The following is a 26,545-nucleotide window of genomic DNA, read 5'->3' on the forward strand; positions in this document are numbered from 1 at the left end:
ACTTGAAAAGGTGCACTAACAGTGCGAACATGTACTTAAGCATGCTTCTGAAGAGTAAGGCACAGAAGGAGGAAAATAAGAATAGATCCGCAATCCAGAATGGACTCCAGCATGTTAAATGTGTGAGTGGTCCTTTAAAAAAAATCACTTAATTCATGATAATGCAAAAAAAGGTACATTTGCAACACAATCCACAGTGTTGAGAATTCCACGGCTATCACTGTTTTGGCTTTGTTGGGTGGGAGTAAATACATTCTTTGGGCTACAAATACACGCAGTTGTTTATTTAGATTTTTTAAAGCTGCTATTACCATTCAGGAATGCAGCGTTATCCTGAAGACGAGGTAGGAGGTTGACTCGTCTTGTCCATCTTTACTCTTCTCCTGCTGTCTGCTTTGTTGAAGTGTCCCTGGAGGACCCGCAACTCTGTTCTGTATTTACTCCCCGGCATAAACAGATCCTGCGTGCACTTTGGGGTGAAATCAATGGAATGAAATCCAAAAATATTCCAAAAAAAGAACTTGTGGGCCTTATCAAAACATGAATTAGTCTTCTGTAAATAGTTTTATTTCTTCTTTTTTGACTTTTAAATCAAAAGTAGTTACAAAACTTTATGATACAAAATAAGTGACCTTTTTGGAGCCGGTTATATTGATTAAAATGTTAAACTAATCACTACTGCTTTGGAATGTCATGCTGGCTTTCTCCTATCTGAATGTACTGTAAATATTATGCTCAGTTTATGAACACTTTGTGCTTCTTGAAAACTGAATGTTTAACCCATAAAGTGGACCCGAGGCGTTCACTACGCCGCATTGTTAAAAAAAGGATAGAATTAGTTTTATTATCCACAGTTTGTGGGGGTGTCATTGTGCACAAAAAACAATTCTCAAACCCGAAAGAAATGTTAACATACACTTTAGACATCAAATTGTGACAGATGCGCTTTGTTAATAATGGTGTGTGGTGTGGGTTTTTTTTTATTTTTTTATTTATTTTATGTTTTGGCTGACATAGGGATAACGGGAAATAAATAGGAATTTGCATGAAATGCTCTGTGTATGTCAGTGAAAGAGGGAGACGTGGTGAAAAAAGCTGGAAAATACACATCTATACAATGAAAATATAGAATATTAAAACAATAAAAGTGAGATGTTTTAAATTCAGATATGATCTTCTAGTTCTAGCAAGAGCATAGGTGAATGTCAAGCAGTTTCAAGGGTGCTGACTCTGATGGTAGTGCAAGTCCACCATAGACTTTTGTGAGTCCTTCTTGGTGATTTAAACCAAGCCATTCTATTGTAGGTAGTATGATAAGGAGTTAGAGTATTTGTCAAATAAATTGGGCGAAGATGACATATACAGTACATGGCCAGAGCCGGACTGGCCAGCGTTTGGATGTTTGGACACCCTACGTTTTTATGCTCACGCAGCATGTGGACAGGGATACCCAGCCGTTGGTCGAACGCTGCAGCGCTCAATCTGCTGCTGGCAAATAGGCTGAGTATGGAGCAACGATGGCCAGTGGCCCTCTGGTGTACTGGTCAGTGTGCCAGATAGGCAGTCTAGGCCAGTACATGATGCATATGCAGCTGTGTAATTATAACAAATGTACTTCACATGAAGTTCATGTCCTGTAAAATGTATTTTTTGTAGTTTTGTTGATAACTCATGTGAGATCAGATAGCTCCCTCTACTTTGGGGGGTATATTTTTTAATGAATATGGACCATTTGAGGGTTTTTTGGTGATACTGCCGCTTTAAGGCATGGTTTATCTCAGCCGATTGGCTGTGGGTTTTGTTAGTTTATGGATGAGTGATGAGGGTGGATTTCCCCAGGGGTAGGGTGGGAGAATCAAACATTCGCTCCAGTTCCTTTATAAAACATTCCTGCTGAATAAACCTTCCCTAAGCACTAACCCGGCATTCTTCCTCTCGCTCGAAAGGCAGAGCTTACGCCTGGACTGATCCGTTCTTTACCCGTAGAACCTCCAGTGGACTGAGCACCTGCATCTAGTTTATTGGAGAGAGTTATTAGCAGTTGTGCGATAGCATCATTCATACTCTGGCTTTGTCTTTTCTCCTAACAAACCGAGTGGCTCTGGACAAATTTATCTAAGCAAAGCGGATTATAAGTTTTCCTGGCCGCTGACTTTTTTTTTTGTTCTGGCATGTGGTGTTTAACTCTGAATTTCACTGAACTCTGCCTGCTGTTTCTATACAGATGGACCCTGTACAGAAGGCTGTGATCAGCCCTAATTTCGGAGTCCCTTTTGTCAAGACCAAGAGGCCAGTGATCTCCTGCAATGTGTGTCAGATCCGCTTCAATTCCGAGGTAAGTTCTCACAGCTCTCCTAACCTTTCTACTTATTATTCATGAGGTTGGGTTTCCCGCAGCACCTCGAGTTCTTCCCATTGTCTTGTATATTTAATGTTCATGTTTCATTATTTAGAATATACTAGCATTATTAGGACTAATTAGTTATACTCATCAAGTAGCGGTCAACACAAGAACAACATGCATAGGCTGACTTGTAAATAGTGTAAACTTGCAAAAGTCATCTCCTTCTAGAAATGGGCACGTATGCCAATAATCATATTTAGTAATCATTAAATAAATGTGGTTTATTAACCCTTTTAGACCTTCGGGGGTGGTTCCATCGCTGGGGGAGCCACTGTGTGCAGGTCTTGGTCAGCCTAGTTTGGTACAACTTGTCCAAATGTCATGAATGCCAACCAAAGCCATCTAAAAACACCTCCTCCTCTTTGGTAATTCCGCGTGTGTCCTGCAGCAGGTCCGCCCGGGGTCCTCTTCTTGTGAGCTCTGGCGAGCTCTTCTGCACCTTCTGTCTGTTTTGTGGAAATATGTCATTATGTGTATTATTTTTTTGTTTTGTTTATTGTTTTATATAGCGCCATCATATTCCGTAGCGCTGTACAATGGGTAGACAGGACATGGCAAGTAGTATATAACATAACAATTTGGCTAACAGAAACAACAATGCAGAAGCTCATCGTACGGCCCTTAAGAGCAACATATTTATTTCTAACGCTGACTCTTTTTAGTGCATAAGCGCTATGCAGCGGACTGTGGCCCCAAGCAGGGGCTTAGATATGTTTGCTGGTCAGAGGATTTATAACGGAGCTGATCTTCGATAGTAAGAAGGTACAGGGAGAATTAATTGCGGCAGAACCATATCTCTGTCTGATTGCTTCCCATGTAATCCGCCTCTGCTAGTTCTAGTTAACTGTCCTGCTTTTGGAACAGCTGTCTCAACAGCTGGCTTCCTTCTAATGATATTTCAGCTCCCAGCACCCAGCTGAGGGGGGTTGATAGAGAAGGAGGTTGGGGGCCCCTGAGATTGCTTTCTGTTTATTTCCCATCCGCAGCTGCAGACCCTGACTGAGGACAAAAATCCAGAGAAGACCACGGCAATATTTATACTCGCCAGTAAGGCTGTGGTGCTGCAGCTGCTGCCGTAATTACATATCTCATGGATACTATTGATCCGTTCATTTGCTTTATGTATTTTAATGAATATGCTAGCCATAATTCTTCTATTAAAACAATAAAATAGAATTTTTAATGGGAGTTTTTATTTCTTTTATTCCTGAATAAAAAAAAGGAAAAATATTTGGGGTACAGAAAGCAATACCGTTGGAATGTGGGGGTGCATTCACAATGTCTACACACACACTATATAATGAATGAGTACACATTGTTTTATGTTATACAGTATATCAGTAACCTCATGGCTATACGTTTAAAAAAAGACAGTTATCTGACTTTTGGATTCAGTGATTTATGCCACTAAATGTCTTCTTCTGCCGCAGGGGCTTCTATTCCCTATGTGGACAATTCTTACCCCTAAATTATATATATATATATATAGTTCAAGTGACAATGTATTCGTGTTTTATATTGGAAAGATTGTGGTGTATGGGTATAGGGTGTATTCACTAACCCAAGAGTTAGCATGAGAAGCTCCAGTCCAGTGGGCTTCTAGTGGAGGAAGGGCTAAGATGGCCCTGCACGGTGGATTGTTTATGTGGGGAGATGTCATTAAAGTCATTTCACTGATGTGTGCAGTATGGGGTATGCAATAAGGTCTGGAAAGCTCAACTCCTACAGAGTCTCCAGATTTCATTTTCTGTAATTTGTACACAATTTAGGTGACATCATGAGTATCAAGTGGGACATAGGTATGTGCAGTAATTCTTGAGCGATGGGTATCCAGCTTGCAGGGTCTGTTCACGCATTGTATTAGGGTATAATGCTTTAAAGGACTTGGAAATATATTTATATTGATGTAGCGTTAAGATAAATATCCACGCTACAGAAATACTTGCACTGTGTGCCGAATCATTGATCAATGTCTTCTCTGACTGTAGCAAAGAACAGATGTGGCGCTTTACAGGAGAGCGGGGGAAATCCTTATCAGAAAAGGGTGTTTTGGAAGAAACTGGGTGAAAGTTAGACTGGAGCATCACCGTCTCACTGAAATCCTTCTGTATGCTCAGAAACCTCATTCATCTTTTTTTCTAATATTTTATACATAAGCGAAGACACCTAGATTTTGAAAACATTTTTTTAAGTTAATTTAAAGAATTAAAACGTATTTAGTTCTTGGTCTTACTTTAGATTTAGGATAATCATACGCCTACCTCATGCATGTTTAAATTCCTTCCTGTGTTAGCCTCTACCACTTCTGCTGGGGTGGCTGTTCCACGTGTCTACCACCCTCATCTAAAATGCATCATGGTTAGCTTGCCTAGAATTATATTCTGTCTGGAGTTTGTCGCGACCAAGCCAGGAGTCTCAGCAAAGCTTCCTATTTAAGCTTTTAAAACCTTTCATTTGTGTCTCCTTGATTATATATATCTCTGCAGTTGACTTGATCACTCCAATGATCCCCGGTTGAGATTCTTGGGAGTTGCAGTTCAGCAATACCTGCAGTGTCACACTTTTCATCAAGAAGGATGCTAATCAGAAAGCTCCTCTTTAGAAGATACCGAAGATCATCTTCTCTGAGCTGTTTTAAATCTTGAAATCAAGCACCAGCATCTCCCAACAGTACTTGACATGTGCCGGTAACCGCTGCCGGTGTCTTGTACCCTGCGCGGTTCTACTGAAAAACACAAAACTTAGCAAATCCATCAAAGATCATTCTATTCCTGTCCGCTGCTAAAATTATCCTCATTTGCAACTCAATTTTCCTTCAGTGTATAACAAGACGCTTCTAATTATATATAGCCACTGTTTGTACGTGCAAAAAGACTGTAAAAACTTGATTAATTACCTCCCACATTAAGTGGGCTTTTCACACTGGAGCATTGCTGCAACTTGATTGTTCACTCATATCTCACAGAGCAAGCTGAATAGATGCTTCTGAAAATGTCGCTTTTGTTGGTTCTTTAATGAACATTTTAAAAGACGTTGCACTAAAGGGCATGTCAGAGACAGGGATTGTAATTCTGTTTTCCATTGGCTCGGGTGTCTTGCTCTTGAGGGACGCTAACCAATCAGAGTTTTGTAAATATTATTAAATAAAATAATGAAAATGTGGGATCAATGACCTGAACGCAGTTGCGTAGTAGCCAAGGCTAGAAAGACCAAATCTCCCAGGCCCTGATCGAGACTTCTGTCTCCTGTCACCGTTTGTCCCCGGAGCCATCACCTGAAACACGTCAAAGGTTCAATTCATGTTTATAAGCCATTAAAGGTGCTGTTCCACCTGCAGTACTTAAAACATTTTTTCCTACTACCGCTGAATCCCCAAACCATTCCCTTAACTCTTGAATGATCCAAACTTAGAATTTTTGCCAGGAACACCTAATTATCACAAAAGCAGGTACCTTATAGGTTGTTGCCATAGAAACAGAAAAGGATGTCCGTTTCTGTGGTGTTTTTATGGGATTAAACTTTAAGATTACGGTTTTGTGACAGATCTGGTTTATTTGCTTAGCTTATTAGAAACTCAAGGTTGATGTTGAAGTTGGACAGCACCTTTAGACACCTTGGCACAACAAGTTTATTTGGTGGTTTCTTCATACCACTAAATACAATGTATAATTTCCAATCCTTTATCTATAGCTTGCATTAGAAATGTTCCTGGGTTTTTATTTTAAGTCTGATGGTCAGGTTACTCAAGGATGGAACTTGACGATCCAATTTCTTTAACATGACAGGTTGCGCTGAAATTCATAGACATGTATTGACGCTATACATGTGGGAAGCTATTTCGATCCTGCAAGTCTGGATTTATTTACTGGCTGCTCTTCAGTCTGTGGCTTTTATAGGATTAATCAATTGCATACATTATAGCCCGATCGCGCATGGGACTGGTACAGGAGCGACTTGAATGGCAGATTTCATCAATGTGGATTCTACCATGCCTAGTCGCTTGTTTCATCTTCTACCTTAATAAGACCATAGATATGGGCTGGAGAAAGGATGTAGACATTGTCATGTCACTTATCAGAAGCTCTCTATGAAAAGCTGTTTATATAGGAAAGATTCAGAAAAAAATGGTAACTGCTCTGTATCAGACGCTAGAAATATCACGACTGAGTAAAATGGGGATTCCTGGAATTTACCAATGTATTGATAAAACCCCATTTTAGTGATGGGGGAAAAAATGATCATTTTCTCCATTATTATTATGTCATTATTATGTTTTACGGTGGGAAATCTGTATCAGAACGTAAGGTGCTAATGAGTTGGACTAACACCAGAACCTGACTGTGATTATGACCCAAACCCACAGCCTTATTGCAGCAGACATAATGAAGAGGTTTTCTCATATAGAAGTTATATATATATATATATATATATATATATACTATATATTAAGATGAATTGCAGCCGAGGCACCACTGCCATCCCTGCATGAGGCCTTCTTCTCCTTGCATGAGGCCTTCTTCTGTTGGTCCACCAGTAACTGTTACTGATGCGCTATGGAGGAGGCACGTCCACTGCTGAGGGAAGAAGAGGGACAACCCTACTGTCATTTTAATGTCTGTAGGGCTGAAACAACTAATCGATAAAATCGATAATGAAAATCGTTGTCAATGATTTTCATTATCGATTAATCTAATCGATTTTTATCGATTATAAAAAGAGGGTTTTTTCAAAGCAAATGCTCTGAAAAACTCCTCTCCTTATATAATCCGACCTCAAACAGAGATCGGATTATAATACTAGAATCCTGATCCCCCGCAACGCTGCAGGGGACCTGGATTCCCCTCACTGTCCGCCGGTCTCTCACTTCCGTCTCTCTCCCCCTCCCATACACCCCTCTGACTCCTCCCCCTCCCATACACTGCTCTGCCTCTCTCCCGACTCCCTGGTGCTTTGTGAACCTCCGTTACTGACAGGCACTTTCACTGCAGCTTCACCCTCTCTGTCAGCCGGTGGGGGTCTGCATCGCACAGACAGCCTCCATTACTGCCCTTCACTTACGCTGAGGCTTCTATGAAGCTGCAGTGAAAGTGCCTGTCAGTAACGGAGGTTCACAAAGCACCAGGGAGTCTGGAGAGAGGCAGAGTGGAGTATGGGAGGGGGAGGAGGCAGAGTGGTGTATGGGAGGGGGGATGAGGCAGAGTGGAGTATGGGAGGGGGTAGGAGGCAGAGTGGAGTATGGGAGGGGGAGGAGGCAGAGTGGAGTATGGGAGGGGGGAGGAGGCAGAGTAGAGTATGGGAGGGGGGAGGTGGCAGAGTGGTGTATGGGAGGGGGAGGAGCCAGAGTGGTGTATGGGAGGGGAGGAGCCAGAGCGGTGCATGGGAGGGGGAGGAGCCAGAGTGGTGTATGGGTGAGTTATAGTGGTGTATGGGGGGGTATTATGAATTTCAGGGCATATAGGGGGTATAAGGCATATCACTGGCATATACGTAGTATAAGGCATATCAGGGGGCACAGTGGAATCTGGCATATAGGAGGTATAAGGCATATATGGGGCAGAGTGGCAAGCTGGGGGTCAGATGTGCATAACTGGGGGCAGTTTGGTAAATTGGTATGTGTAAAAAGTGAGAAGACCAGTAGGAGGAGTGGAACAGTGAACAGAAAAAGTGGTAAGCTATAATAACTTTCCTTTTTTTGGACTTATCTTATCATTTTTTATTTGTACCAGTGCCTTTTTATTGTTTTTATTGATTTTATTCATTTTAGTTGTTTATTTTTTAAGCTGCATCTGGTATAGATCCAGCTTACTGTTACCTTGGAATAAATATATTTTTTACCATACATCTCTATGTGGACAGTGGCTGTTTGATACACCACACACCCACCAATATTTACTATCGGATCCACCAAACAGAGGAGGATACGCATGTGACCAAACGTCACCAACTACTACGGGCACCTTGACACTGGTGTTAGTGTAAGTATTACTCCACTTGTTGCGCCTCTAGTGATATATACTATATACACTATTGGTTCCTCTTTTGTCTCTTTCTCGGTGACATACCCCATACGTGGACCCTGAGAGTACACCTGTTTGACGCATTGATCCACATAAACACTGTGAGTGTAAAATCTGCAATACGCAGGGCACATCATATTTTTGTACACCTGCACTATTTATTTTTATTTTTATTTTGTATTTTTTCATTTCATTTACACGGAACGGAATACACGAGCGCCCCCTATCGTACCTTCGGCAGTTTGGTAAATAAAAGAAAATATAAACAAGGCTTTTTTCTCATAGTTTTTATTAAATATGAAAAATAGTTAACATATGAATTAAAATTTACTAATAACTTTGCATTAAAACCTAGTTTGAGAAACACTGTGTTTGGGTTCTTGTAGCTTTTATTATTATGTCAGTAAAATAAGAAGGTGAATAGAGAGAGGCCATTGCAATAAAGAGATGAAAGTGTAAATTGTACGTTTTTTATTACATTATTTTAAATTTTAAAAAAATTGCATTTTTTTATCCGATTAATCGAAAAAATAATCGGCCAACTAATCGATCATTTAAATAATCGTTAGTTGCAGCCCTAAATGTCTGGCACATCAGCTAGTATCGTATAATTCTCATTTACAAGTGAAGTGTTTCGGATGAGTAAATGAAGTTGCCTTTGTTGTAGTCGGGTCTGTGTCTCTTCAAGGCCAGTGTTTCTGGCAGTGAGGTGGCTGACAGATTCTCCTCTGACCCAGGAGGTTGCTGGTGTGCTGTGGCCGGCCAAGAATTCTTTGGAGGCGACTTCCTGTTAATCCCTAGTTATCTAAACACTGTGCTAGGGCTGCGTGGGGAGATATTAAGCGTATGTCGACTCAGTGGCAGCCAAAAGGGGGAGACTGCTTGCTCCTTCTGCTCTATTGCTATTTCTCTCCGCTCGCTTTGCATTTTTCTAGTCACATTGTCTCTCTTGTTTTTCTCTTTCCTTCGCTCGCAATCTGCTGCGTCTTCCGTGTCAGTGACTCCATCTCCTTCTGTTCTCCCCACGTTACGTAAGATTCTGACTTTCATGCGATGTCTCCAGACCCATCCTTCATTTTATTCCTCTATAAAAACACCTAGATTTAGTTGACTTATCCTGTTTTCATTCTGTCCTTACTTTAACAGCATATGAATCCACAAAGGGGCTTTTTAAATCCACTTTAACAGCAGCCATTATTCCTCTCTAGCTTTAAGAATCAACTCCCTTGACTACTTAAAAAAAAGTTATTTCCTATAAAAGTAGTATTTGTAAAGTTCTGCAAAAAGGTAATGAAAGACCCATCATCTATTGGCATTCCAATTCAGAGAGCTGTTATCAATAACGAATGGGGCCAGACTGCAGGAATGATCCCCGCGAGAGCTCGGTACGAGGCCAATAATGACATATAAATGTTTCTGGCACGTCATGTCGGTTCACTCAACACGTTACTGCGGCCAATGGCTCTCTCAATGGATCTGTAAGATCTTTGAAATCTGGTAAATGTGCCAGGTGGGCGCGTGTCTGCGTAGCGAGGTCATAGATTTATTTCTGTATCAGGACACATGTATTGTGTGTATATATATATATATATATATATATATATATATATATATATATATATATATATATATAGATAGATATACCGTATATACATACACATCTATATGCAATCTGCCATGGATCTGGTATACAAAGCTCTCCATCTCATAAATCCCTGTTGACTTTTTTATCATTTCTGTGTACGGTAAAAAATCTGGAAGTCATTGACCCGAGATTTCTTTACAAAGTATATACATATATTATGCATGTCTGTCCATTTATGGTTTCCCAGACAGATCTAACAATTTTGGACCCAAGCAAACGCACAGATTTGATTAACAGTTATTTAAAGTTTAATAACATTTGATAACCAACGATGGGCCCAGGTCCTTCTTTCTTGATTTGTTATATAGAACCATATAATCTGACAACAGATAAGAGCCTTTCAGCCCATCCAGTCTACCTATTTTTCTTGCTGTGAAGAATGAACCCTTGGTCTTGTCTTAGATTCCTATCCAATGTATGTATGACTGTCACTGTTTTACCACTTCTGCTGGAAGGCTGTTCCATTTGTCTTCCACCCTGTTTTTTACAGTTTCACTCTAGCAAGGAGAGAACAAATTAAATGGCAACATAGAGCTCCAACAGTCCAGACAAAAAAAGAGAAATGACTGATCTGAAGTCATAATGAACTAATGAACACTGACAACGTGTTCTTGGATCTAGATCTATGTGTGTTTTTATTGCCAAACACTGTAAACACTCACAGAATGGTTAAAAAAGGCAAGTTAGCTTAATCCCTGTGTTTTGCACAAAAGTGTTTTAAAAATAAAGCAATAATTTATTGAGATGGGTCTGCAGGAGGTATAAATTCTTTCACGTCATAACATTTGTAGAAATAAAGCAGAACAAGTTGTGATGTTTCCACTGCCTGCGAAGATCATTTTTATAGAATTTTTTATTGGAAGGAGGGGAGTTAAATGAAGGTTTATGAATAGTTTGCATAGCAGAGTGTTGAGAAGTTCATCAAGTCATACATTATTCACCTCTTCCACTAAAAGAATAACATGTATAGAGCAAGAGAAAAACTATTTTATATATATATATATATATATATATATTAAACAAGCTCATTTGCATACAAGGTCATATAAGGTAATATTCTTTTAATGAGTGGAACCAATAAATGACTTGGGATTTTATATATATATATATATATATATATATATATATATATATATATTGTGTGCGGCTCTCTTTCGCTACTTGATCGTTACAATGCGGATTCTGTGCTTGAGATCCACACGCGTTAACCCTTAGAGTGTAAAGGCGTACCTTAAATATACCACCTTGAGCCATTTATCAAGTATTATCTGTAGCTCCGAGGCTGGTGAGTCATCATTGCTAGAGAAAATGTGGCATATTAAAGATTCATATTAAAAATAACTAGTATTTTCTTCCCCTAATCCACACCCTCCTGCTGTTACCAAATGGTTCCTGTCGCATGCAGAGCCATATATATGATTTCATAAGGAGTGACAGCTGGACGGTGTAGAGATGAAGAAGCATTAAATATGACAAGTGAAGACAAGTGCGCATGTTACTGTAACGTGGTACGTACAAAATGCACACTGGGGGTTTGGACGTGTACATTTTGGTTTTGTACAAGCCCCAAGGGTTTTAAGCGTAGCCGGATCACGATAAAGGTTCGAGACAGATCTGTCAATTGCTTGCCTTGTCTCTCTGCAGAACCAGGCGGAGGCACATTACAAAGGCAACCGGCACGCTCGGCGAGTGAAGGGAATAGAGAACGCCAAGACCCGAAAGAAAGAGGGAGGGCAAGACGGGGACAGGACCACGCCAATGACCAGTCCGGTGCCCAGTGCCAGCGAGAGTGACACAGACAGCAAAGGTGAGTGAGACGTGGCTTGAAGTATGGTGGATGAGTGGCCCTTACTATGTGCTATATCAGACATGCCGTGAAAAGTCATTCTTTCAGTGCATGTCACTGGTTTAAAGACATTTGTCCATCCGTTTTGGAGGTACGCACCTCAGTATCGTATTTGGCCATTTTAGTTCATTTGGAGCAGAGCTCATTTGGTCTTCACAGGGTTAAGTTTGTGACATCCCGTGTCATGAGAACCCAGCATGACGAGCAGAAGCAGCTGTGCTCCCATACATTGGGCATCCTATAGAGAATAGATTTAATGCTAAAATGACCTGGACTTCTTATACGGTAAAAACCCTTTGTTACTCATTTTTTAACCTGTTATATGAAGTTCAGCTCTATATAAATAAAAATACTCGCATGTACATACATAAGTGTGCACTAAATGTTAGAAGGGGCAAATCACACTCTCCACCGCAAGAAGTACAGTAAGTTTGGAGTCGTATTCACTAAATGGCAAGCTTGCCTAAGTGGCTATGAAGTGTCATAATTACTAGGCGCTAGGGGTGTGGCCAGGGGTCAGGGCTTTACCAACATGTTTTACAACACTTTGTGGCCTATTAGAAGCTATTTGTGTATTTGACACATGGATTTCACAATGTAATTTAGGAACACAGTGCTTATTTTTACACTTTTTTCACTTTGTTTACTTGTTGTACAGCATATGATGGCGTTTTAGGATGTAGAACATTGTAATACATTCATACCCACAATCATTCTAAGCTCCTACAAAAGAGCAACACCCTGGGGGTGAAGAAGGGACTGTCCCTCGTAAACAGGTACACCTAGCAGCTTTGATGGACGCCAAGGGAAACGTAGGTCTGTTTGGTCATTCCAAACATGGGGCCAGCTCACAACTGCACAATTTAGCAAATAAACATTAGAGTCGAGGGTAAAAAGGTTTCAGAATCGTTGATGCAGTTTATGGCATTATCTCGCTCACATTTTTACGTCTGATACTGCATGTACCGACTCCCACTGTATAAGCAACCAACATGTGGGATACGTTACAATCATTACCGGATCACGGCTCATCATAGTGCACACTACCTTCTGGTTAGGTTCAAATGTATTTTCCTTTTTTTCCCCCCAGCCTTTTTAAATAGAGCTATTATTGACTGTCAGACCCCAGGGACATTCTTAAAGAGTGTGGATTTAAGGGCAAATGTAATAGCTGCCATGTGACCAAGACAGAGGTAAAATTAGAAATTGTAATGGAACGTGACCTTGAAGGTATTATATGGGAAGCTTTCTGATCAACTGGCTTCAAATTACGTAAACTGCATTGGTTCGTTAAATCACAGTCCATTGTTTAATAGTGTTACCGTTAGAAAAAATAAATTATATATATATATATACTGGATTCATAAAATGTGGCAAGCGTCATATAGGTCTCTAATTCAGTTTACAATGTGCTTTGTGTCCTAATGCCGAGACTTATATCAAGACATTGAACAAAAGGGGACGTATACCTGTGGGAAATTAGGGCTTAAGCTAAAGAAGCCCTGTAGACCTTTCTGTGGTTTGTTGGGGATAACAAAGAAATGATTAGAGAAGAGATGAGGAAATGTAACTGCAGCAGTAAGGGAATATGTTATCTCATGGATTTCCTGTATTACTTCTCAAAACTGTAAAGGCTTCATTATAAAATTCAGAGCCAACCCACGCGTGGAGAAACTATGTTTCCCAGGACCCTCCTGCACTTCACTACTAACAAAAGAAGAGAATATGGCAGCCGTCTATGTAGTGGCGCCAGCATTGGTGGCATTTGTCTTAGTTATTTCCTCTTAGTTATTTATAAGGTTGTACAAAAATGCTGCCAAGTTGTGCCAATGTGAATCCCTGCTAGTGTTTTTTTCACCTAAAGCATTAAAGTGGAACTGCTGCTTTTCTTAATATATATAAGAAACCACAACCTTCTGAATATACCATGTGGACAGCCATCGTAATTCAGCTTCACCAAGCTTTGAATGTGTATTCGTTAAGTTATTAACGATATTCCTCACCTTCTATTAAGTCAATATGTATGAAAAGTTTGAGTAGAAGCGAAAGGAAGTTGTAAAAAGAGAATGACGTGTTTGCCACTTTCTCTGATTTCCAATTTCTCCCTTTCCCCATTTCGATGAGAGTGCTTTCCTGCCACTGATTGGCTGTTTCATGCAGCCAGTCAGCTGCGAGAAATATCTGACCGCAACGTCTCTCTGAGGTAAGCCATTAAGTGTATTATTAGTTTTTCAGGTCAAATGCATGTGAAAATACTTACAAAGTAATTTTAATATATATTCGCTGCTCACAGGTCTCTCTGGGACAGTGAAGTGTCCCTTTAAGTCTCATTTAGCTAGATTTAGCTAACATGGGCGTTCCTCCTGGCTTAGTTCCTTTCCAAAAAAGGGGTTAAACGAGTAATTTCTTTTCCAGCTGTGACCACTTATCAAGTATTGGACAAGTTTCCAGAGAAGCTAATCTTCCAAAAAAAATCCTCCCCCCCATTACATACTCATTGACCATCGGCGTGAGAAAAAATACAGTGCCCTCACTCTAACATCGTAGTGCATATGCACCCAATTATGTCCGATTGTGAATACAGTATTCTGTCTGCAGCGTGTCTTGATTTAATATGGAAAGCCTACATATGTTATATGTTGAACTCAACAAAATGTTTAAGAAAAATGAAGGTTGGAGGAATCTCGTAATCTAGCGAGGGGGCCTCCTAACCACCGTTGGCTGAACTGAAATAGGCATAAATGTGTTTACCAACAAAGGCATGTTTGTGTTGACGTCTTTATTATAGTTTTATAGGACAAATGTGCGTTGCCAAAAATAGTCCACTATGTGTGTGCATTTGCATGCAGCTGAGTGTATATTTTATGCAAACAATTTTAATGGCCTTAAATCCTTCCACGGTAATGGAGCCAGCTGAGTAATGAAGACACGTACTGCTTGGGACTGTAATAACATTAAGGAACATAAAACACTTCATGGCTAAACCATATAACTCCCCCCATTATATCCAGACATATTCCATTCAATTTCATTACTGGAATGCAAACAGTGTGTGTCTGTAGTACGTCAACTGAAACCCCTACTTATACTCGGAGGTGGCAATCTATGGCATCTTCTTATGGAGTCACGAGTTCAAAACTCAAGGCAACCTGGCTATAGCTGAGGGACACCAAATCAAAATTCAGTGGTGGTCATCCATTAGTTTCACAGATCTGTTCTCCTGGTACTTTGAAGTTCAGACACAATTCCCGTTAAGGAATCTAGTCTGCCTCCAGAGTTTCCTTCTTAAGGTCATTTGTTTGTGGACTTTGTATTTATCTGAGAGACCTTCCAGCAGTAGAGGGACCTTGCTGAGTTCATCTAGAGAATTGGTTCCTGGTTTGCCTTGGTGAATTCCCACGTTCACAATTGCCTGAAAGGAGGCCTCTTTAGATGATGAATTGGGTTTTAGTGTTAGTTTGTTCTATTAAAATGATAATAATCACTAGTATAGTGTCTGTAATTTTAGATCGGCATACATTACGTTATGTAGTTTGAGAAGATCTTTTGGACAGAAATAACACATCTGTCTCTTATAGTGTTCCCAGTCTTAAAATGTTCTAATGAATGTAATTTTGAGAAAAGTTTCCAGGGTGTACTTCCATTTTCTCAGTGTTCATTTTGGCCTTTCATGCTTATGTATTCATTTGTTGCTTGGTAATAAGTATACAAATGGCAATTTAATACCTTAGGTTTATTTTTTTGGCATTCTGCATTATGTTTACCCATTGTATAGCACTATGGAATATGATGGCACTATATAAAACAATAAATAATAATAATAAGTTTGTATTTTTGTCCTGTACTAAACTTATAATTCTGTTCCGAAAAAACTCACATTTTAATATAATATGTGTACAAATAATGACCCCAGCCCTAGACTCAGCATTTGAGCTTCGCTGTATTTGTGGCCTTGTAGGGTGTGTAGCCTTTTGGTAAATAATGATTTTGGGGAGTTGTATCGGATAAACGTAGCACAAGTTTAGCCACATTTTATGTCAGGAATGATGGGTATCTGAAAAAATGGGGTCTGATCTAATAGCAAGCTGTACATAAGAGCAGTAGAGGAGAAAGGTTAGACAAAGCAGCAGTAAGGGGCAAGTATAAGAAGAGCAATTGATATCTTATAGGCATCTTTTACTACAGAAAAGATATATTTAATACAACCTATAGTTTCTCAGTATAAATGGGCATTATGAAAAAAAAAAAAAATCATCAATGATCGCGGACACGTATTCCTTTGGCATTTGACACATTGACATGAGTCTCTAATGTGAATTCCTTTACTTAACAGGAAAGAAAAACGTCCTAAATCCTCTAACCCATTCACAATTAAAAGATATCTGTCAGGGAGTTGGCTGAGATGCAGTGAAATAGCTTTCCCTCATTTAGAAGGGAATTCAGCCGTGTTCAGCCAATGAGGCTTAGTCTACAGTTTTAACGTCTATTAAAGTTTTACAAGGTTGAGGTCAGAGATGAAGAAAAGGCAGATGACGTATCATTTCTGGATCAAAATAAAAACCCAAGAAAGGAAGGATACACTACAGACGCGTGGGGTCTGTTTAAAAGCGATAAGGCATGGGAATTACGTTCCAGTTTAAGAGGAGTGCAGTGTCTGGTGGCACCAGGGAGTACCCTAATGGCATCTGTCCAAGATTGTAGAATATACTGTAAACCCAATAAGATAGGTAGACATCCTCTATAGAACTTCTCTGTTTTGTCGTTAAATCAGCTCTTAGGACGCTAGCATGTATCTAATACTACTAAAAATAATAATCTTCATTACTGAAAAGCATCAATTAAGCTACATAAATCCTGATCTTTATTTGTTTAGCATGGATGACTATGGGCATTTAGTGTGATGCAAGCATACCGTGACTAATTTACTTGGGATTTTTTTTTTGTGTGTCAGGCAGGTACCAGATTAACAAACTGATGATTTTCACATTATGCAATAATACAACAACCACTAGCAAAATATTTAGCATGGTTCCTGCAAGATCCAGTCAATGTAAGACAGTGTAGTCTGTCTGTAACAAGTGAATAGTTTGCTAATTATGAAGTAGACATGAATGCCTTTGGCTTCAAGATTTGACCATTGTATTACCCTGTCTAAAGTTCTACAATGTACACAGTGATGTAACTAGGCCTGGTGATCCAGCTGGCATCAGGAAGATACGTGGCTGCTCTGTGCCAGTCCTACCACACTGACATTCTGCGTGCCAGTTGATGACATTATCATTTGGCATCCTGAGTGCACTATTTGGATCGGAGAAAGAGATTTCTGTGCTAAGTGAGAAACAGAGCTCCCTGGTACCATTCTTGTTACTAGGTACTTGGGGACTTGCAAGATGCAACTGTGTCCCATTCCAGCCCTGTTGATACACCACTGGTTTAGGGCAGGGGTGCACAACTCCTGAAAACAAGTAGTGAAGAACACATTGATCACACGTATCTCCTTCTGCTGGACAATGGTTATGTTCTAAACTTCCACTGAATCACTTACTTCAGGCTACTCTGGGTGCCAGACAGCCTCATCTGTCATCTCAGCTTGTTTGGTGGGTAGTAGTTAGCCATCGATGTACAAACAAAAGGAATATTTCCTGATCATCCCCAAGTTGTATGCTGCTTAATTTATTTTCTTCATTTTAATGTATGTATGTCCAACGGGTAGGATTTGGAATTTGTCTTCCTGAAAAACATCCGTTCCCCCTTACTCCTTACTCCCCACTGTTTAACCTGTTGTTGTTTTAATCCGGACCCCTTCGTCCCCATGGGTCTCTACATGGCTTGGTGCCAACCAACCCTCTTTCCACCATTGACCCCACTCCAATTATTCATAGCCTTTGTCACGAACGCACTCTACTCCAAGCGTGCGCGTGACTTGGTTCTGGTGGTAAAAGGGTTAAAATCTGTCTGCCCTAGACCGGAAATAGTGATAAAAATACAAATATCCACCCTTAATACCACCCGCAAGTAACTATAATGATATAACAAATATCAAAATAACGCTTCCACCACCAAGACAATTTAGAAATGGGGTGCCTTGGTACCCCAAACGAATCAGACTAACAAAATCCACACAATATATTTTAACACAATAATTATGTGATTTCAAATTACCGATAAAATGGTCTAATCAGGTAACGTGAGTCTTTACCAGATAAAGGCAGAACTTAATAAAGGAATATTTATTATGAACAAAAAAATCACAGTGCATACACAAAAAGATGATAAACAGATTATTTACACCAACAGATAAAAATAAAAAGGAGAAAATTACAGAAAGCCTAACTACTCGTTGAATGGTAAAGTAACAGTTTTTCTGTCCGTAGGGCTCCGGCAAGGAAAGATGGCGACTTACTCAAAATTAGATCTTGGACCCTAGTAAGCACACTGACCAATCTTCTTCATTAACTTTATACCCTTTCCCAGTTCATCTGGAGTTTCCAAGCCGGCCCAGAGGTGGTATAAGCGGAGGGAAGGTGTACCATAAGTGACCTCCCCCTTGTGTGGTGGAAACATATCAGTCCAAATAACTTATTTTTATTTTACCGTCCCTCCTGTGCTTGCCACAGCCATAATTCATGCATTTATGAATTTCCTGTAAATTGTGAAGTCCATAGATATGTCACAACTTTCTACTTATGACTGAACATCATAGACTTCACAATTCCTTCCAAACGGTTTACGTTGCGCCGCCGTGTTTGTACTCTTTTTGTAGGGTGCACTTTCCCCGTTCTAGGTATGCACACAAGGAGGTATGATAATGAATATATCAGTTATTATTGATATGTGTTGGATATGACCTGGATATGAGACGGTTTTCCTGACTGCTAGTGGTCACTTAGCATATCAAAGAATCCAGTATCTATGAGGGGATACAGGCATATGATCGTCTACATTTGAACCTAGACAAAGCGGGAGCTCCACTGTAGGATTTCACACCTTGTAGAAGGCCCTGGTTGGAGTCCGAGCTTCAAAGGACAAATTTATCTTACAAGACCTTTTGGCACCACATGCCTGTACAATCAAATTAACCCTTCTCATACTGAAATTGGCCATACCATCTCTACCAGGTAGCAAGTCCATGTATGCACTACACAACTTGGTGTGACAGCCTTTGCCCCATTGTCTTTTCAAGATTTATCTAACACCTTTAGGTTTTCTTGCTTGCGTTATCATACTGTGAGCTCTCAGACGGTTAAACTGTAAACACATCCGTGTAATAGAGCGAGCCAGCAGATTTGTACAGTGTCCTCTCTGTTCCTTTGAGAATCCCGTAATTTTTGTGTTTGTTTGTTGTCATGCATTCCTTCTTGCGCTCCCCACACATAGAAAGTGAACCAAGTTTCCTTGCGCTGCATTTCAGAAAGGCCGAGGCTTTGCAGGTTTCTACACTGGTTGCACAATCTAAAAGTAGACACAAAAACCACTTGGCCAGGAGAACAAATATTCTTAAAAATAAAACTCAAAAAAGTGATCAGTTATGGAATCACATGTAAAAATTGTGGCATTCCATTTTGTTTCATGTACTGTTTTCATCTTATTAAGATGTACACGGCTGTAGAATATGTATGCACTGTTATAATAGTAAGAATTGTGTACTGTGATTTAAACAATTGTAAGAAACCATATTGCTTAGTGTTTCACCAGATGGGCCTCACAACAGCCTCCTGCTCACTAATTCTTATGGTTGTCCAACTCTTCCTCAGTCTGATGATAACTTGCATATGATTTGAAATATACCTTTATAAATCTGTATTTATGTAATCCATGAGTACTGGAGATTTATGGGTGGCCGACTTTCCCCATTTCGTTTTCAAAGGGCTATAATAATATGTCATAAATATCATGGAGCCATGGAACTGATTTAAAAATAGAGAATTTACTGCTAGCTTAAAATCAAATTAGGATACAAGAGCTCTGTTTTACAGCAAGCCTTGCAGTGCTTATGCGTGAGTATCACTTATATTTACTCTCAAAGTGTGAAACACATTGATCTTCTTCCGCGGCAAGCATTACCAGGCTAATCCTTTGGGATGGGGATGTCAGCCTCTTAATTACCTAAAGTTTGCCATCTACTTTCTCTGAACTTTCTGAACCATTCTGAATCTTTTAGATCCATATTGTAACTTGTGATTGCATTTTCCACCTCTGTCCTGCTGCTGGCTTCTGCTTTCATACACAAAGTCACCCTTGCACCATGGCCTCACCTGTAGTGGTTATTGCCGTTCCCTGGCACACCCCACTCGTGCTGCAAATGACGTTCGGTAATGCCAAAAGCACAGCACACATCTGACGCCAAACCCCCCTCCTGCACACACAAACACGCATGTTTCATTCCAGCAAAGCACGCCACCTTCTGTTCTTTTTCCGATAACCATTCATTACGCACATCATTGGTCCTGTGGCACAATATCTAATTACACCCATCTTAAAAGCATTAAATATATACTCTTGAACTTGTGCCAGATTAGGGGATGGGGAGAAATACAGTAAAAAATACACATTTTAAACAGAAAAAAAGGACATATTATTTAACGCAGATGTAGATGTATACCTTTATCGCTCATAAATATAATACATGTTTTGCTTCTTGTCTTCTGCTACAAATGGCTTCTAAATCCCCAGCCCTCCCTAGTTTTTCTGTTCCTTCTATCTTTTCATTACTCACAGTAGGCGTTCACCCTCAGTTTAGGTTTGTTCCATTTCTCAAACAGAATTATCTGTACAACGTATGTCCTTCTGCTCATCTTTGATGAATGTTATTGAATATCTAGCTGAAAAAGTCATTTTATGACTGACGAGTATTGAATAGACCAATTATTTTTGGCCGTACAACCCAGCAAAGCAATATAAACCAAAAGTGTAACTATACGGAGGTTTGAGGCAATTCCTGGTGTTGACTGAGGAAATCCCTTTTGTTATATACCACATTGCCCTCATGAAGCCTTGGTCTCTTTTTTTATGTCATCAATAAATCCAGGGCGAGTGTTCTGTATAAACATCACGGTAGGAAGAGATGAGCTCAGTGTGATGCCTGCCCTCCCCTTCTTGGCTTGGATGCAGCAATTTTCCGGGTGTGGAGGCTTCAAAACCATCTACTCCGAACATCTCTGTGTCCCTAAAACCAGCGCTGGAAGATCACAGTAACAATTCAGAGTCTTTGTGTCTAATATGTCTCCTTCAACCCCTTCCCCCTATACACACTTGAACTTCTGAGTCTAGGTCAGAAATAGCACCAGATGTATCAGGCAATAAAAATGCTTTCAAAAGTAATAGTTCCCTCCTACAACAGATGATGCTATTTTTACCCGAGTTTTGTAACCTGGAACATTAGTTTATTTCTTGGAACCTGTGCCTCCTATCCTGGCATAGATCAGGGCTGTCTTCGTACTGCTCTGCACTTTGTTCTACGTCTGGCTGATAATAGCGGAATGGCGATGATGCAATTTCCTCAACTTTGAATGGTGTTTTTAATCAACATACTTTATAGTAACAGTTTACATGTAGATAAATACAAAGTTACCAATATCAAATATATTTGCAATGTAACATGTTGCTAACGGTTGATAAATCTCATAGCCTGTAAGTGTCAGACTGAAGAAAATAAAATATTCATCAATTCTCTGGATGCCTGTCAAGAACAAACTTTTTTGGATTTCTATTCCCATGCTCGTCGTAGAGTTGCGTTTGTTATCGCTGGAAAATCATAATCTGTTCACTCATTCATTGCCCATCTGTACTGTATACAGACCAAAAAAAGGCAAGAATTGAATACCATTCAAAAAACGCCCATCTGAAGCATAAATATTGGGGGATTCCGTCACGCTGTATGGCCATATATTGCTAAGTACCCCTATCTAATTCTTCCTGACTGTATTGTTTACCAAGGAGCTGAATCAGTGGGACTGTGCTGCATTTTAAGCCAAAAAAAGACTATCGTGCAATTTAAAGCCTTCCCTGGAAACTGGCAAGTAAACACACTTAGTCTTGCCTTACTTTGCCTCAGAGGTATCATGCAAGCTGTGAGTGCTGCATGATCTCCTGTGAAATTCCTGCCACAGATAGGTTCCTAACAAAAGTTCCTGTTACATATGGCAATCTTACGCAGAAAAAAAAATGTTTTATGGGCCAAAGCTGTACGTCATATGGGCACGTGAGCATAAGAACACAGCAGATCTCCGCTTTTTGTTGGTTGCTTTGCCCCCTGGCAGAGGCAAGTTTGTTGTTGTTCTATTGGAAAGGTATCAGAACACACAGTATATCGCTGTTTGTTGCGTATGGGGCTGCGTAGCAAGTGAGCATAAGAACTGGACCACGGAGCAATGGAAGTGTCACATTCTAGCACTCTTTTTCGACTGTAGAACACACAGCAGAACACTGTTTGCAACTGCTTTTTGTTGGGCAAGTTTTTCATTGTCCCTGCTTCCTGACATTTATTTATTTTGTTTTCGTGTGCACACTTTGTATATGTTTTTTCCCCACAGCTCGCCCTTCCTGAACATTAGGTTGGGCTTTAATTCATTTGTTTAATCTAGTCTCTAACACATGTTCTGGCTGCATGGCAATGTCACACTAGCTGACTTGTTAACATGTCTCAAAGTGTTGGGTTTCACCCAACTAAGAGTTCAGTGTTCATCTCATAAAATACACACAAACACACTAAGTATCCCAGCCAGCAACCCCTGAGAGCAGAATCGTTTACTCACATAGCAACCATTATACACTCTTTGAAACACATTTGGTGTATGGAAGACATCTACTCACAGACCCATAATGCTGCTTACATTTACAGAAATCTGTGTTTAAAAAACCTTTCTAGGAACTGTTTCCCATATAATCTGGCTCCGTTTCAGCAGGGTCTGCTGGCCATATTTTTCTAATTTTAGGGGCTTTCCAGACCTTGAACTCACCACTATTTATTGCTGCTACAAAACTAGTGTTATCATTATTAATAATGGGGATGAAGAATTCCCTACCCATCAATCTCAGTTAATGTAGTTTATATAGTCATTGGCATTTCCTATAGTCCTAGCCTGGGACATTTATTTCTCGGTATGTACTTACGTCAGTCTAATTCATGGCCACTTATCTCCCCGCTGCAAGAAAGAGTTGTAGAATCTGGAAACCTGGCCCTATCAGCTCATTGGTTGAACTGGTGTCTTTTTCAAAGTGGTGTTAAAGGGGTCTCCATTGCGTTGGCATAGGTAACAATGCAAAAGAGTGATCATGAATGAAGCCTCTGAGTTAAGCTTCCATAGAGCGTTTAAAGATAGAGCAAATGTGCAATTCAGACTTATTATTTTACATCACCAAGACTATATAAGACAATTCTATATATCTACGTTTAGTTATGTGCTGGTCTGATCTGGATGTCACTGATCAATGAGCAATGAAAGGATGCACTGGGAAACAACCCTGAGTTATGTGTTTCAGGTCAACATTCTCAATATGACATATTGTCCAAACCAGCAGAAAAAAAAATCTTCACAACTTCGCACTTTAGACAAATATACTATTCTAAAAATGATTTAGATTCTAAATTGTTGTCATATGGAAATTATATGTTTTATCTTTGGCAAAGTGTATATAAAAAGGATTAAAGGCTTGAAGAACCATCAAACTTATAGATTTGCTTGTATTATTGGAACTCAAGCAGGCAGCCTTAGTTGAGTCCTCATGATCTCAAGGCATTCAACTTGGGTGAATTGATCTTTTGGTCTTGCAGATGTGCCAACTTAATCATGAGTATCAAAACCCCCCGAGATGAATGATATTAAAAAATAATCATTTGTGGTTTTGTCCTGGACCACTTTTTCGTGGTATGTTCTGGAAAATACCCACACTATAATGCAACCCTTAAATCATTTTTAGCGGTTAAATGCATTGTTTTACCAACAATTCAATTCATACATCATTTTCTTCTTCTACTTTAATAGATCAACATGGCAGTGATGGAGCTGATTTGCCACCCGCTGAGAGCCTTGATATACCAATGATGCCGTTGCATGAGAACCCAGCCCCACATCTAGAGGGGTATCAGTATGTGTCATCTGAGGCAGATATGGGGTGTACAAAACCACTTTCCTCTTCAGCGCCTGCTAACAGTGGAACAAGCACTTCCGCATCAGAGAGTGATGATGACAGAGCCAAGAAACTGTTATACTGTGCCCTCTGCAAGGTGTCTGTAAACTCAGCGTCACAGCTCGAGGCTCATAACAAAGGTACGACCTCTTACAGCTTTAATTAAGTTGCGCCATCAAATAAGCATCAGAGCTGCTTAGATGTCAAAATAAGGGCTGGAAGAAGGTGGATTTCTCAAAGATACATGTAACATAAGAAATTTGCTGTGCTTTGATGATGCATTCAAAATATATTAATCTTTTTTTTATTTATTGTATGAATATAATAATGATATGATTTTTTTGCTATAATGAGTTAATAAGGATTAATACAGGGCTTGACAAACCCCACGTGCACGGTTGCCATGACAGCTAGCCATTTTGGAGCCTAAAGTTTTACCTGTTGGACACACAAACTGATTCTTTAAAGCATATGGTTCTATATATACAGAACCAAGTATTTCTTTCCAAGTATTTCCAAGCGGTATCAGAAGCTCAGTGGGGTCATGTAATGTAACGTCACTTGTGGCTGGCTCCTGCATGTGTTGGGCAATTGCAGAGCCCTGGATTAATATAATAAACAGATGGCATTTTTATTCAGATAGAAAACCCAAGGAGTTTTGTTAACTAACTAGGATTTTATTTTGCCCGACCAGTTTTGTGTAAAGGGCATACCTTGGTAAAAGGGTCAGGTTTGCCCAATATAATGCATAGTTAATGTAGTGTATCCATTTTTATAACTCAACTACACCTCACTGTTCAGTATTTGGTTAGCTGAATTTGACAGCTTTTGAAGGTTAGATTGGGTGTAATATTAATGCAGTCATATTAATTACAGGAACCAAGCACAAGACTATCCTGGAGGCTCGCAGTGGGCTTGGTCCAATCAAAGCCTACCCTCGAATGGGTGGTTTGAGCAATGGTTCCACTGGACCAACTGACTCCAATAACCAAGAGAGGACCTTTCACTGTGAGATCTGTAACATTAGAGTCACTTCTGAAGGGCAACTCAAACAGGTAGCATATCGTTATGTTTAATTTATATATCACCAACAGGTTCTGCAGGAATGCCCATTGAGGTTATACAAACAGTGGCATATTTAAGGTGTGGAGATACTTGCTTAAGGAAGCATACAACTTAAAGTGAGAGCCTGATACAAGAGGAGTGATATAGCTAAAGACTGGTTATATGATAGGATGTGCTAAAATGACATGTTTTGTATAGAACACATACATGTTTATGTGAATTTTGGGATACTTGAATATTGGTTTTATATGCAGGCAACAGTCCAGAACTGAAGTTTACTCTTGTCATAGTAATATAGGTAAAGGTAGGCAACCCACCCCAGCAGTTGTTATTGGAGAGCCCCATAGTGTGTAACCAGCCCATGGAGTTGTTTAGGTTGACTTCCCTTTTAGTTCTTGACTTCCCTTTTAGATCATGAATTAGTTCACAGTTTTTTTTAGAGCCCTGTGAACCTCAGATGTTGGAACAAATAATGAATTACATTAAAAAAAATGTTCAAATCAATGTGAGCCACAAATCGCTTCTGTAAATTTGATGATCTCAATGCTCTTTTCTAATAAAGTACATATTCTTGCTATCTTTCCTCCAGCACATCTCAAGTCGCAGACATCGTGATGGTGTGGCAGGGAAACCCAACCCTCTTCTGAGCCGGCACAAGAAACAGCAAACCCTACAAGAGCTTACGGTAATGGTCTAAGAGGGGATGGGTCTCCCTTAGAGGAACCATATATAGTAAAATGAAATCCCTGAATCACTATCTGGTGACAAAAATAACATTCCACCCTTTAAACACATTACAAAGAGTCACTTACCTAAATCTATATTTTCTCACTGTGTGGAACAGTAATTTCCTGTTTATATAATAAAATAAGAGTAATGAGAATAAACGTGTTGAACAAATTCTTACATTGAGACATTACACATTATTTAGTGGCAGTCTCTTGTTTTTTTATTAAAGTTGGTAGGACTTCTAATGTTGTAGGAACAAGATCCTGCCTACTAGGATTTATGCTACCAATTTTTACTTTATTAGAATATAGTCACAATTTTCTTTTAGCAATCTATATTCCTTTTTCTTAAAAAAAAACAACACATACACATTAAATACATTTAATGAGTAATAGCACAAGACATAGTATTGGTAATGTGTTTTGTGTTCCCACACAGTTGCAAGTGAACATTTTTTAACATAATGATATTTTGTGTTTCTATTGCAGGGTGGTCTTGTGTTCCCCAAGAACCTCCACAAAACATTTTCTGCAGGCCTTCTTCCCAATCCGCTAGCAATGGCAATGGCAGCCGCTGTTCCTTCTCCGCTAAGTCTACGTCCAGCCCCAACACCACCACTTCTCCAAGCTCCACCACTTACACATCTTCTCCGACCAGCTCCCGGACCCATCAGAACTGCACATGGGACTTTTCTTTTCTCCCCTTACTAA

The 26,545-nt window shown here is 39.8% G+C and overlaps 1 protein-coding gene across 1 annotated transcript; it reads left to right on the forward strand.

Annotated features, from left to right (window-relative positions):
- The first annotated feature begins 29 nt into the window (after positions 1-29).
- Positions 30-26,545, forward strand: LOC149285285 (zinc finger protein 385A-like). Its single transcript, XM_089495629.1, has 7 exons — positions 30-122; positions 2,225-2,335; positions 11,711-11,873; positions 23,897-24,181; positions 24,918-25,096; positions 25,696-25,791; positions 26,324-26,545. The coding sequence occupies exons 1-7, from the start codon at positions 30-32 to the stop codon at positions 26,543-26,545; spliced, it is 1,149 nt and encodes a 382-aa protein (XP_089351755.1).

This window comes from Sceloporus occidentalis, unplaced genomic scaffold, assembly GCF_023333645.1.
Source record: "Sceloporus occidentalis isolate IW3139 unplaced genomic scaffold, rSceOcc1.0.p SCAF_82, whole genome shotgun sequence".
NCBI lineage: Eukaryota > Metazoa > Chordata > Lepidosauria > Squamata > Phrynosomatidae > Sceloporus > Sceloporus occidentalis.